The following is a 12,775-nucleotide window of genomic DNA, read 5'->3' as shown; positions in this document are numbered from 1 at the left end:
TAAAGAAGCTTACGTACGTACGTTCTTAACTATTCATGTGAATTATTTGTTTGTCTCGTTAACTAGATGTTAATAACAGTACATGACCTGTATAAGGTGAATTATTTTTAAGAGTTATAATTGATTTGTAGCTTTTAAAAAATCATAGTTTTTCTAAACAGATCCTGCATATACCATTAACCAATCAATTAAGGCGTTGGCTCAAAATTAATGGGAAAAAAGCCACACTAAGCCGAATTATGTTTTGATCCCTAAATTCTTGTGATTGTGTGATTAGGTCCTGATTAAACCAACCAAAAATAGAACTCTCCTTTTAATACCCTTTTGCCCAAAGTCCTAAGATATGGATAATAATTAAGGACCTGATCACAAATTCAGGGATCAAAATATAATTCAACCTACTTCCCGTAAATTTTGAGTCAACGACTTTGAGAGTGTGATTGCTTTTCAAATTGTTTTTCATTTAGAAATGTATCAAAATAATATATATATATATATGTTTTATTTTTTAAAAATTATTTTTAATATTAGTGCATCAAAATGATCTAAAAATACAAAAAAAAAAAATTAATTTGAAGTAAAGAAAAAAATAAAAATTTAAATTTTTTTAAAAACATTTTTAAAATACAAAAATAAATATGATCTATTTGAATAATGATACATTCGATCCTCGGCTAATATATAAATTAGTGAAGTGTATAAAATAGAGGCCTTGCATGGCACATTAATTAACTGATTAACATCGTCATTGTGTTTTGTTGTGCAATGTAATTAATTGATCATACAAGATTAAGGAACCTCCAATATTCATTGTTAAAGACAAGCATGCATGATGAAATTGAGGAAGCACAAGGTAACATTCAATGAGTGAAATCAAAGAATCACCTCTTTATATGGGCCATTGAACCTTAAATAACATAGCTAAAATCATTTTTTTTTGTATCATCATGATGAAAAGACAAATATTTTGATGAAAAAAATGCCAAAAAAAGATATAACTTAAAAGATGATTTTTTTAATTATTATTTCAAATCACCGTTTTATAAAAAATTATTTGTGCTTCAAATTATTTATTTTTTGATTTTTTTTCACTTGTTAAATGTCAATAATAAATTTTAAAAATAAAAATTATTATTACAATACATTACAAATAAAAATTACTTTGGATCACAGTCACAATTTTACTCCAGAAATGCCCTAATCAGTTATTACTTAAAAATCATGTATGAGCAGCCCACCCGTGCCAAGTTTGATCGGACAAGATAATATAATTCTTCTGTATTATGTCTTGTTCTACACTTATGTATGGACAATTTTGTTTTTCCTATTCCGTGCAGCCAATATTAAACTATTTGTCTAGTTCAATTTTGTTTCTTATCATGATCAGAAAAGAATATATTTTTATTCTAGAAAATTAATAATTTTTTATTTTTTTCTATGATATGAACTATGTATCAAGTTGGGAATTTTTTTTTCTGTTCTTTAAAATTCAATAATAGCACTTGGACATCATTTTTAAAATTGTAATAAGATTTTGAGGTGGATATAAATTTAGATAGATAGTCCTTGATGCTATTCTAAGATTCGAAATAAGAAAATAAAAAAAATATAATATAATTTTTTAAAATCTAGAAAAATAGCAATCAAATGGTTTGTGAATACTACGGGGAGAAGTGGAAGCAAACATGACAGCACATAGAAAAACATATCTAGGTGTTGTGACGTGGAAAAAAACTCTATTTGCGGGCGAAGGGAAACAGTCGACCGACCTACAGGAGGCATATGGCAGCAATTGCTGCAAACGCTCCTAGTTTTTCCATCAAAGAGAAGTTAGTTAATAAACTGCTTCAAGCTTAGAAAATTAAAAAAAAGAAAGAGAAAAACACTAATTTAGTTCAAAGATCAGAGTTGGGTAAAAGTCTTCATCAAGATTATTTCTTATATTATATTATTTTTCCATTGCAATTGAGAGATTCAAATAATTCACGACTTGTGATGTATTAATTGCCTTCTCGTATCTATATAAGCAACAATATTTTGCACCATAAGGAACACACGCAAGTTTGTTGAGAAAGCAAATCAAGCCCCCTGAAACGCTAGAGAGAGCAAGGGTGATACCATGCCTTCCCCTTCGGCATCCCATGTCGTCATCTTCCCTTTCATGGCTCAAGGCCATACTCTTCCATTGCTAGACCTCTCAAAAGCTCTTTCACGTCAACAAATCAAAGTGACCATCATCACCACCCCTTCAAATGCTAAATCAATAGCCAAGCGTGGTCCTAATCACCCTGATATCCATCTCAATGAAATCCCATTCCCCACTATTGACGGCCTCCCACAAGGTTGTGAAAACACATCTCAACTCCCTTCAATGGAGTTCTTGCTTCCTTTTCTCCACGCCACAAAACAACTCCAAAAGCCCTTTGAAGAGGTACTGGAAACCATGATAAAATCCAGCACCCCTCCCTTGTGTGTTATTTCGGATTTCTTTCTAGGCTTTACACTTGCTTCATGCCAAGCATTAGGTGTTCCTAGGCTAGTATTTCATGGCACGAGTGCTTTATCAATGGCCATTATGAAATCATCTTGGGTAAATGCATCACAGATAAACTCACTGTCTATGCTTGATCCTGTTGACCTGCCTGGAATGAAGCTTCTTTTCACTTTAACTAAAGCAGACTTACCTGCAGAAACACTGAACTCATCAAACCATGATGACCCCATGTCTGAATTCATAGGTGAGGTGGGTGGGGCTGATGCAAACAGTTGTGGAATCATTATTAATAGCTTTGAGGAGCTAGAAAAGGATCATATCTCCTTTTTTGAGTGATTTTACATGAATGGGGCTAAGGCTTGGTGTTTAGGCCCTTTATTTCTGTATGACAAGATCGATGGTCTTGAAAGATCCATTAACCAAAATCAAAATCCCTCCATGTCAACGCAATGGCTTGATGAGCAAAGCACACCAGATTCTGCGATTTATGTTTCATTTGGTACACAAGCTGACGTATCAGATTCTCAGCTTGATGAGGTAGCCTTTGGCTTGGAGGAGTCAGGAGTTCCATTCGTATGGGTGGTACGATCAAAGGCATGGTCTTTACCTGGTGGCATGGAGGAGAAAATTAAAGACAGAGGTTTGATTGTAAGCGAATGGGTTGATCAACGCCAAATACTATCTCATCGTGCCATAGGTGGATTCTTGATTCACTGTGGCTGGAACTCGGTGCTAGAAAGTGTAGTCGCTGGTGTGCCAATTCTGGCTTGGTCCATGATAGCTGAACAATCTTTGAATGCGAAGCTTATAGTGGATGGACTTGGAGCCGGGCTTAGCGTCAAGAGGGTACAAAATCAAGGCTCTGAGATCCTTGTTTCAAGGCAAGCTATTAGTGAAGGTGTGAAGGAGTTGATGGGAGGACAAAAGGGAAGGAGTGCACGGGAGAGAGCAGAGGCCTTAGGCAGGGTGGCTAGGAGGGCGGTGCAAAAAGATGGGTCGTCGCATGATACCCTGAGCAACCTCATTGATCATCTTCGTGCATATTAATTAGTATATATATGTATTCTAGAAGGAGCAAAGATTGTGCTTGCTGGCTTCCCCTACCGTTTGCCTTTCTTTCCCTTCACTTTCTCCCTAAATTGTGCAAGTAAACTTGTCTATCGTCTGTACTTTGTTGGGTCGTTGCCACGGCGCGTGGGAAGCAGCTTTGGTAAAATATATAATGTGAAGCTAGCATACATGCCAGCCCTTTCAATGTGCTAAATAAAAAAGAGGAGAAACATAGTTAACTTGATTGGTTAATTCAATTAGTTCATTTACGTTGTTAAAGATGCTTGCATTTTGCAAACTACTTCCTGGAATGGACAAGAACATACAATGATTGGCATGTGGAAAGACAAGACCACATGAACTCTACACAGCCTCCCCCACCTACCCAGTACCCTTCTATGCTAGTGTCTGGCAAGGCTGCTCGGCACTTTTAATTGTTTTTGTTTTATATTATTTTTTTATTTTTTTAAATTATTTTAATATTATATTAAAATAAAATTAAAAAACTTATTTTAATATATTTTTAACTAAAACAACCACTACAGTAACAAACACTGTAAAAAATAACCTAATCAATATATATTCAAGTCATAGTGAAGTCAGACGAAATTGATTTATTCGTCTACAAAAATGTTAAGGTCGCCTTTAGGGGAGGAATTATTGAAGTATTATTTTATTCGGTATATGTTATATAGTATCAGTACGAAGAGTGGCCATGGTTTTTTTTTTTTTTTTAATCTTTCAAACCTGAAATTTGATTCTATTTAAAACTGCCACATTTTTCGAAGAAGTTTGGACATAGTAAAAATAATTAAGTCTACTCATCCCCCGCGCGAGCATATATATATATATATATATATATATTAAAGAACTCTAAAACGTATGGGTTAGCAGGTTTGTGTTTTTTTTTTTTTTCCGGAGTAGTTTTTTTTTCTGCTTTTTTTTTTCGTGGCATTTTTTTTCTGTTTTTTTTTGGAGCTTTTTTTTCCCGTTTTTGTTTCTTCTTCATTTTTTTACATGTTTTTTTTCTTTTACTTTTTTACCCAAAATTGAGTTTTTTTTTCCAAAATTATCTTTGCTAATTTTTTTAAATATTAAGCTGGTTGAAAATTTAACTATGTATTTTGTTTCTTTAAAACATTATGGATTGCTGTAATGTACATTATGGATTGTTATAATGTTTCATACATTGTTTTTTTTTTTTGTGATTTATTTATTCTTTTTTTTTTTAAATAGTCTTTGTAGATTTTATTTTTTTTTATATTGAGTTGGTTGAGAATTTAGCTTTGTAGTTTTTTTTTTCAAAAAAAAAACAATATGGAATTTAGCTTTGTGTTTACCCTACATAGTTTTTATTTTGCTGCAGTATTTCTCCACATATTTTTTTAAAAAATTATATTTATCGAATTTATTTTTTCAATATTGAGCTAGCTGATAATCTAACTTTAGCTTTCCCCACATATTTTTTTTTATTTTTTTTATTTCTTTTTCTTTATTTCCACAATTGTCATTTTTTACATATTTTTTTTTAGAATTTTTTTTGTTGAATTTACTTTTTTTGTTATTGAGCTGGTTGAAATTTTAGTTTTTTTTTGTTTTTTCTTTAAAACACTGTAGTTTTCCCTGCGTGTTTTTTTTCTTGCCTTTGTTTCCTTTTTTTTACATGTTTTTTTTTTCATTTCTTTTACCCAAAATTAACTTCATCTTCTTCTTCTTTTTTAAATAGTATTTTTTTTTCTTTAAAACACTATAGCTTTCCCCACGTGTTTTTTTTCCGCTTTTTTTACATGTATTTTTTTTTCATTTCTTTTACCCAAAATTAACTTCTTCTTCTTCTTTTTTTTTTAAATAGCCTTTGTCTGTTTTTTTTTATATATTGAGTTGGTTGAGAACTTAGCTTTGTATCTTTTTTCAAAAAAAAAAAAAACACTATGGATTACTACAGTGTTTCCCTTACATGGTTTTTGTTTGACTGTAGTGTTTCCCCCACATGTTTTTTTAAAATTATCTTTGTCGAATTTATTTTTTCAATATTGAGTTGGTTGAGAATTTAGCTTTAGCTTTCCCCACTTTTTTTTTTCTTCATTTTTTTTAAATTTTCCCCATGTTTTCTCATTATAATTATAATTATAATTATATTGTATTATATTATATTATATAACTGTTTTTTCTTCTTTTTTTTTAATGAATTTTTTTGTTTAGTTTAGTTTGTTAATGTTAATTTTTTTTTTATTTAGTTATCAGATTTTCATGATATGAATTTTGGGTTTGATGGATTAACCTGATTTGATGAGTTATTTTTTTTCATTTAGTTTAGTTTGTTAAAGTTAATTTTCTTTCTATTTAATTATCAGATTTTCATACTTTCATGACACGTATCTTGTGCTTGACAGGTTAACTTGGTTTAATTAGTTAACCCGGTTAATTATAGGTAAACCCGTCATTTTTTTTTCCTGTTTAGTTATCAAACTTTCATGACGCGAATCTCAGGTTTTACGGTATAACCTGGTTTAAAGGGTTAGCCCAATTAATTCAATTTTTTTTTTCTTTTTCTTCAATGGTTTTTTCCTTCTTGCTGATTTTTTTTCTTTGTTTTTTTTAATTAATCTATTTAATTATCACACTTTTATGACACAATCTTATAGCCAGACCCACATCCAATATTCTTGGGTCCGGTGTTGTAGTCAGACTCACTTAAACTTGGGTCATGCAAGTTTAATTTTATTATTAATACTATAAATATTACTTTTAGGTCAAACGTTATAGCCAAACCTAAGATTCTAGGGTATAACTTTACAGAAAAACCTAAAATTTTTAAATTATTATTTTTTGTAATATTTTTTATGAAAAAAAAAATGACCCGCGGCATCGCGCGGGTCAAGTGTCTAGTATATATATATAGGTGGTAGTTTCATGATAAATTTTACAGTATTTAAAAAGTAATTACTAATACTTTTATTTTATTAATCCATTTTTTTAAAAAAAAAACGGGTAAAAAATCACATTAAGTGATACAGATATTTTCATTTCAACTTAAGTTTTATTTTTTATTTTTATTTTTTTCCTTTTCCTTTTATTTATGTTCTTTTTTGTATGAAATGTATGTTTAGTATTGTCATAGTTTTTATAATTGCAATTCGAAAAAATAAGTTAAAAAAATTATAAATTATAATAATTTAACTAATGTTTTAAAATTGAGTTTTAAATTTATTTTCTACTAGAATCAAATTTGGAAGAAAACGTCTTTAGCCCTTTTTGTTCTTTCATAAAATAAAAGAAAATAAAAAAGAACATTGTCGCTATGACAATAGTGGCCACCAGACAATTGATTTAAGAAAGACCACGATTTAGGATCATTTTTTTTTAAAGGCCTAATGTCATTAAAATTGATGTTTTGTCATAATTGTTTATGGTAACTGTAGAATTTATAACTAGTAGTATTTTAGTATAAATAAAAGTAGAAAATATAGAATAAAATTTATAATTCATCAAAAATTATAAAAAGATCTCCGAAGATTTATCTCTCTTCTACTTGTAATTATTTTTTTTCAAAAGTTCAGAGAATAACTAATATAATATTAATGTTATGTGATCCATGAATACCATAAAAATAATCCTAGCATTACCCTTATAATTAAAACATAGTTTTAAGGGAAACAATTGCATCCTTATAATAAAACTTAGCCATTAATTTACATATTATTAAAATTTTAAGAATACATTTTTGTTAAATATTTTGAAAGAGTTCGTGTTTTTATATTTAGTTAAAAAATGCGTATGAACCCAAATATTTCGGTTTCGGGTGGATAATGCTGGACCCACGACCCATTTTTGAAGGTGGGTCAAATAGGCCCAACTTAACAAAATTAAAAAATCAGTCCATCCCTCTTTTCCTATTTCAGGCCCAAAGTTCATATTAAAATCTTAAACGTAGGGACTAACGTATAAGAAACTACAAACTCGAAGGACTTTAGAAGTCTAATTTGTTACTCGTTATAAAAATATCTCTCAAAGCCATAAAATAAACCAAAAACAGTAAAAGAGAGACACGGCTAGCGCCTAGGGTTTATTGTTCTCTGGTTCTCCCTACAAGCTTCTCTGGTACATTCTCAGTTCTCTCTCTCTTTCACTTATTTATCTGATTTTTTATGAAAAAAAAATTATTGTTTACGGCCCATGAAGTCTTTTTTGTCTATTTTATAAGAATCCGGCATGCAATTTTTTTTGTTGTTGTTTCTTGCTGTTCTTGATTCTTGGAAGTTTTTATCTTGTGTTGCTTGAGGCTTAAAGAGAGAAAAAGATCAGGTTTTCCGAACTCGGTTTTTGTTTATTTTGACAGATATAAAGAAACAATGTCTCGTGTATATGTCGGTAACTTGGATCCAAGAGTGTCTGAACGTGATCTCGAAGATGAGTTTCGCCGATTTGGTGTGATAAGAAGGTTGGCTTCTTGATCTTTTTTTCCTGTTTTATGGAATCTTGAATATGGGTTGTTTTCATATCTTGAATACGGGTTGTTTTCATATCTTGAATACGGGTTGTTTTGATAATGATGATTGACTATTTGGTTAATGAGTTATGTGTAGTGTCTGGGTTGCGAGGAGGCCACCAGGTTATGCGTTTATTGATTTCGATGATAAAAGGGATGCACAGGATGCTATTCATGAATTGGATGGTATGCGTTTTTTCCCCCAAGTTTAGTTTTATAATTGTAAGTTTTTTGTTTGAATCTTTGGTTATTTAACTGCATGACATGGTAAAGGCGTAGAAAACATTTCACGTTTTCTACTTGTCTTTTCTTTTGAGTAGGTTGAAGATCCACCCCTGTTGTTTATCAATTTTATTATCTCTATCTTTCTGCAAATTGCTTGTATAGTATGTATTACACAAGCTATTTGGTTTATTTTGCTGAGTTTCATTTTAGCTGTTAAACAATTGTTTCTGGAGCAGGAAAAAATGGCTGGAGAGTTGAGCTTTCTCACAACTCTAGAGGAGGAGGAGGAGGAGGAGGTGGTGGTGGTGGACGAGGAGGGGGTCGTGGTCGTTCTGGTGGTTCTGACTTGAAGTGCTATGAGTGTGGGGAACCTGGTCATTTTGCTCGTGAGTGTCGCTTGCGTGTTGGTTCAGGAGGAGGAGGAGGAGGTAGACGACGTAGCCGCAGCCCTAGATATCGCAGGAGCCCAAGCTATGGTCGAAGGTGAATTTTTGAAACTTATATTGCCTTCAATATATATGTATCTACAATGTGTATGCGTGCTTGTAAATTTCCCTTTGTTTTGATAAAGGGGAATTATCTTTGGTGTTTATGCACCTGTTTAAATTCTTCTTTTGCACGCGTGGCTCTGGAGCAGGAGCTACAGCCCTCGAGGACGATCCCCCAAGCGCCGCAGTCTGTCACCTCGTGGGCGCAGCTATAGCAGGTCACCACAATACCGTGGACGTGAAGAGCTCCCATATGCCAACGGGTGAATTTTTTTAGTGAACTTCCTATTATTTCCAATTGTCATTGTTAGGACCTTGTCCTCAACCATGTTGCTTACTTATGTTGATTTACTAATGGTTGGTGGTTTCGTGTTTTGTGCAGAAATGGCATCAGGGATCGGCGCCGAAGCAGGAGTTAAGAGTTGCTGCCTAGGCGACTTGGCTTTGCTTGGAGAATACTGAAATTAGTGTGTTTATTATGTTTGGACTTCAGTACGACTATGTTTTAAACGGGCAACGCCCTCAGCCTCTTGGATTTGGTTAAGTTTTCTTCATACTTATTACTATGTTAATCTTCTTTAAGCTATGCAGGATAATTGTAGGCTTATCAAGAAGAAGGCTCTGTAGGTAGTTTTTATGAATTTATTGAGACAGGTTTCTTTTGAGAGTGGTGCTAAAACTTTATGCTTTTCTTTTTTGTGTTGAGGTTTCTTCTGGGTCTGCTTCATTGGTTTTGTGCTTCTCTACACTTGAGGTTTCATTCTTGGCCACTCTGCATTGGGGTCTTCAATTTTGATTGTTTGGGGGTCCCTGCTAAACTGCTTGTCTACATTCTTCTGTTTGATTGCACTTCGGCTGTGATGCGCCTCCCACAAACTCTACTGGCATTTCTTTTAGTTAACTTAAAAGGATAGAGAGCTGCTTCAAATCTTCAATATTGAATGTTTGGGCTCCCTGCTAAACTAAGTGCGTACATGCTTCTGTTTGATTGCACTCCAGCTGTGATGCTCGTTCCTCAAACTCTAATGGCATCCCATTTAGTTTCCTTAAAAGGATAGAGAGCTGCTTCAAACACTTCTGGCAGGTATATCTGTTCCACAGAAGTTGGGGTTTTTAGGAATCTTAAATGTGGTTGCCATATTCTTAAAAAATAAATTTCAAAATTGGTTGAGGTTTGGGGTTCTCATGGTCAAACAAGGGATTCTTGTTTTTCAGCTGATGCGGATAATGGTTTTACTTCTTGTTTAGTACTCTATTTAAACCATTGAAATAATGGAGAAAAATGAATTGGATGTTCTAATTATTCTGGTGCAGGTAAAAGTTCTTAAACTCTTCCCATCTCCCTTTGTTTTTATTCTTCCATGTCATCAGCTTTCAAATGGAGCAAAATTAAAGGATTTTCCCCCTTGATTGATTTGGTTATCAGTGAAGTTCCAAAGTTTCATCGACATTATAAAAAGTTCATGTTCTACCTTTTTTGCATCGGTCTATTCTTTCTTGTTCTATCTTCTCTTATCAATATTTGTTCTCCTACTCCTATAGTATGGATACTGGTCTGTAATCTCTTGTGGTCTGGTCTTTTATGGCTTTAACAAAGTGGATAATTTTTTGAGATATGCTGGAAGTGCTAGTATCTTCAAGATGTGAGATAATTCAAGCCCATAGCTGTGAACTTTGCCTTGTGACAACTAACCACCTCACCCAACAAGCGCAGAGAGGTAACTTGAACTACTGTAAAAGTGGCCTGGCACTGTTTGGATGATTTAGCCGGAACATTCGTTTTGAACCAATTCAGCCAGAGGATTTCCCTGCAAATTTGATGGCCTTGAGGTTTTGCCCTTTCTGACCTTGTGTTTCTTCATCTCCTGGATCGTAAGTAGCCCAGGTTTCTAGACCTACAAGCGTAATTTGCACAAAACTTGACTGAAAACTGCAAAGATGAGCATCGATGACTTTTTACAAGGCCTCTCCTTACCAGTTCCATACGTCAATCGAGTTTCGTCAGTTTCTTCGTTCCTTTTCTCATCTGATGTACAGTCCCTGCTTTCTCTCCTTCGGAACAAGTTTGTTTTATTGAATGGTCTTTTAAATATTTATTGTGAATGAACGTTCTATTTCTTAATTTCATCTAATTTGCGTGAGACTCGTTTTATTTTACTGTCACAGCAATGGAATTCTTACTGTTATCAATCAGTAAGATGAGATAATGCAATGATATCGCTGTGAACTCTCTCCTAAAGAAAACCTGGGGAATTCTATGCCTCTGAAAACAATACAGCTTTTTTGTTTCTAATATGAGTCCCGCATAACAATGATAATGGGTAGCTGCCGTTTTAGTGTTTTTTATATTTATTTTTTACTTATTATTTATCCCATAATAAATTTAGATTTTTATATTTTACCTCAGTTTCAGGTATCTATATTGTTTTATTATCTAACAAAAAATAAAAATAAAATAAAATAGATATACATATTATGTTAAGTTTGAGTTGAGTTTGAAAATATCTATATCATAATAAAATAACTATTCATAAAAAAAACACATTTATTAAATTCAAATTAATATCAAACTAGGACATGATTTTAAGTATAAGTTAAAAAGTTTTTTTTATTTTTTTTATTTCCCAAGTTATTTTGAAAAATAATTAAGTTATTTATTTTGTTTTATATTTTTTTAATATTTTTAAATTATTTTATTGTGATGATATTAAGAATAAATTTTTTAAAATAAAAACTTTATTCTAATATTCTTCTAAATAACAAATATTTTTAGTAGCATCTTATCTAGAAATTCCATTTCACGTTAAGCACGTTCCAGTAACCGCAAGTACTGCTCTTACAGGACGGACCGACCATAAACACTCTTTCAACCTCTGACTTGTACCTATCGATCTATCCTTTGTTTATGGAGTGTGATTTGTCCTTCTAGTTTATGCTCTGTTTATCTAAAATCTAAATATTTTACCTGTGATTTTTTAAATTAAAATTTTTTATTTAAAATAAAAATTTTTAATTTTTTTAGATCATCGTCCTATACTAATATCAAAAATATTTTTTTTTAATTTAATATATTTTTAAATAAAAAAAAATACTTTAAACTTGCTGCAAATATTCCAAGGTTGCGGTTGAAGGTGTGCTCTTCAATATTGCGGTTGGCTGACACCGGTCGATAGCCCGTGATCGTTTGGCATGGACGGACCGGTTATAGCTTCTTACTCTGCACTGTCAGATCAAGGGAAGGAATTATTTTTTATCATATGCGTAGGTGATTGAAGATCGCACAAATAAATTTATTTTTTGAAGACAAGTATAGAAATGTACAGCCGCCGGTAATTAAGATATTATTTTCCGGAAGACTCAATTACTCATTAAATAATAAATTTAGGCAGAAGGAGATGAGACTGTCATGTATGTTTGCTCTGATTCCATGTTTGAATAGAAAAAGCTCACTGAATAATGCATCATATAAAATGCAGCCTGACGATGTCTATCGATGCGTGCTGCTTCACTTTTTCCCTCACCGTGCCTTTTGAATTTAAAACATGTATTGAGGCAGCTGTCACTAGTGTGCTGCTTCACTTTACAATATGGACTGTATTTTGTAGTTTTTTTTAAAAAAATTGTTTGAAATCAATTTATTTTTAATTCTTTTGAATTATTTTGATTGTTGATATTAAAAATAAAATTTAAAAAATAAAAAATATTATTTTTATATATTTTCAAATAAAAAACATTTTAATAAGTAATTTATTTAAAAATAACAATAATAAAGCTTTAGCTTTAGACATGTCCTGCACTCCACTGCCATTTTTTCTTAAGACATGTAAAGGTTGCTAATGCTTTAACTACTTTTGCCTAAAATAAAACTTTAGCTTTAGAAATATATTTACCTTTTCTTATTAATATATGAAGGTTGCCGGTGCTTTAACTACTTTTGTCTAAAATAAACTTTTAGCTCTTGACATATTGTGCTTGCTTTATAAATAATTTGTAAATAAACTATTTTTGTACACTCTTAGCTCTTGACAT

General features: G+C 32.0%; 2 protein-coding genes across 2 annotated transcripts; both read left to right on the top strand.

Moving 5' to 3' along the window:
- Nucleotides 1-2,067: 2,067 nt before the first annotated feature.
- Nucleotides 2,068-3,905, top strand: LOC118060348 (probable UDP-glucosyl transferase 73B6). The gene is given in 1 exon segment (XM_035073558.2): nt 2,068-3,905. A coding segment is annotated over 1 exon segment (1,422 nt). The 5' UTR covers nt 2,068-2,119; the 3' UTR covers nt 3,542-3,905.
- A 3,609-nt stretch (nt 3,906-7,514) lies between these two features.
- Nucleotides 7,515-9,442, top strand: LOC118060346 (serine/arginine-rich splicing factor RSZ22A). Its single transcript, XM_035073556.2, has 6 exons — nt 7,515-7,645; nt 7,884-7,985; nt 8,131-8,219; nt 8,495-8,741; nt 8,896-9,009; nt 9,129-9,442. The coding sequence occupies exons 2-6, from the start codon at nt 7,897-7,899 to the stop codon at nt 9,163-9,165; spliced, it is 576 nt and encodes a 191-aa protein (XP_034929447.1). The 5' UTR covers nt 7,515-7,645; nt 7,884-7,896; the 3' UTR covers nt 9,166-9,442.
- Nucleotides 9,443-12,775: the final 3,333 nt, after the last annotated feature.

The sequence above is a fragment of the Populus alba genome, chromosome 6, assembly GCF_005239225.2.
Source record: "Populus alba chromosome 6, ASM523922v2, whole genome shotgun sequence".
In the NCBI taxonomy this organism is placed as follows: Eukaryota; Viridiplantae; Streptophyta; class Magnoliopsida; order Malpighiales; family Salicaceae; genus Populus; species Populus alba.
This window is presented reverse-complemented; position numbering and strand designations above follow the sequence as displayed.

Excerpts from the sequence above, each read along its gene's own strand:
- LOC118060346 (XM_035073556.2), top strand. The coding sequence starts at position 7,897 with ATGTCTCGTGTATATGTCGGTAACTTGGATCCAAGAGTGTCTGAACGT. Across the intron at positions 7,986-8,130 it reads CGATTTGGTGTGATAAGAAG|TGTCTGGGTTGCGAGGAGGC; the intron begins GTTGGCTTCTTG and ends AGTTATGTGTAG. Across the intron at positions 8,742-8,895 it reads AGCCCAAGCTATGGTCGAAG|GAGCTACAGCCCTCGAGGAC; the intron begins GTGAATTTTTGA and ends GCTCTGGAGCAG.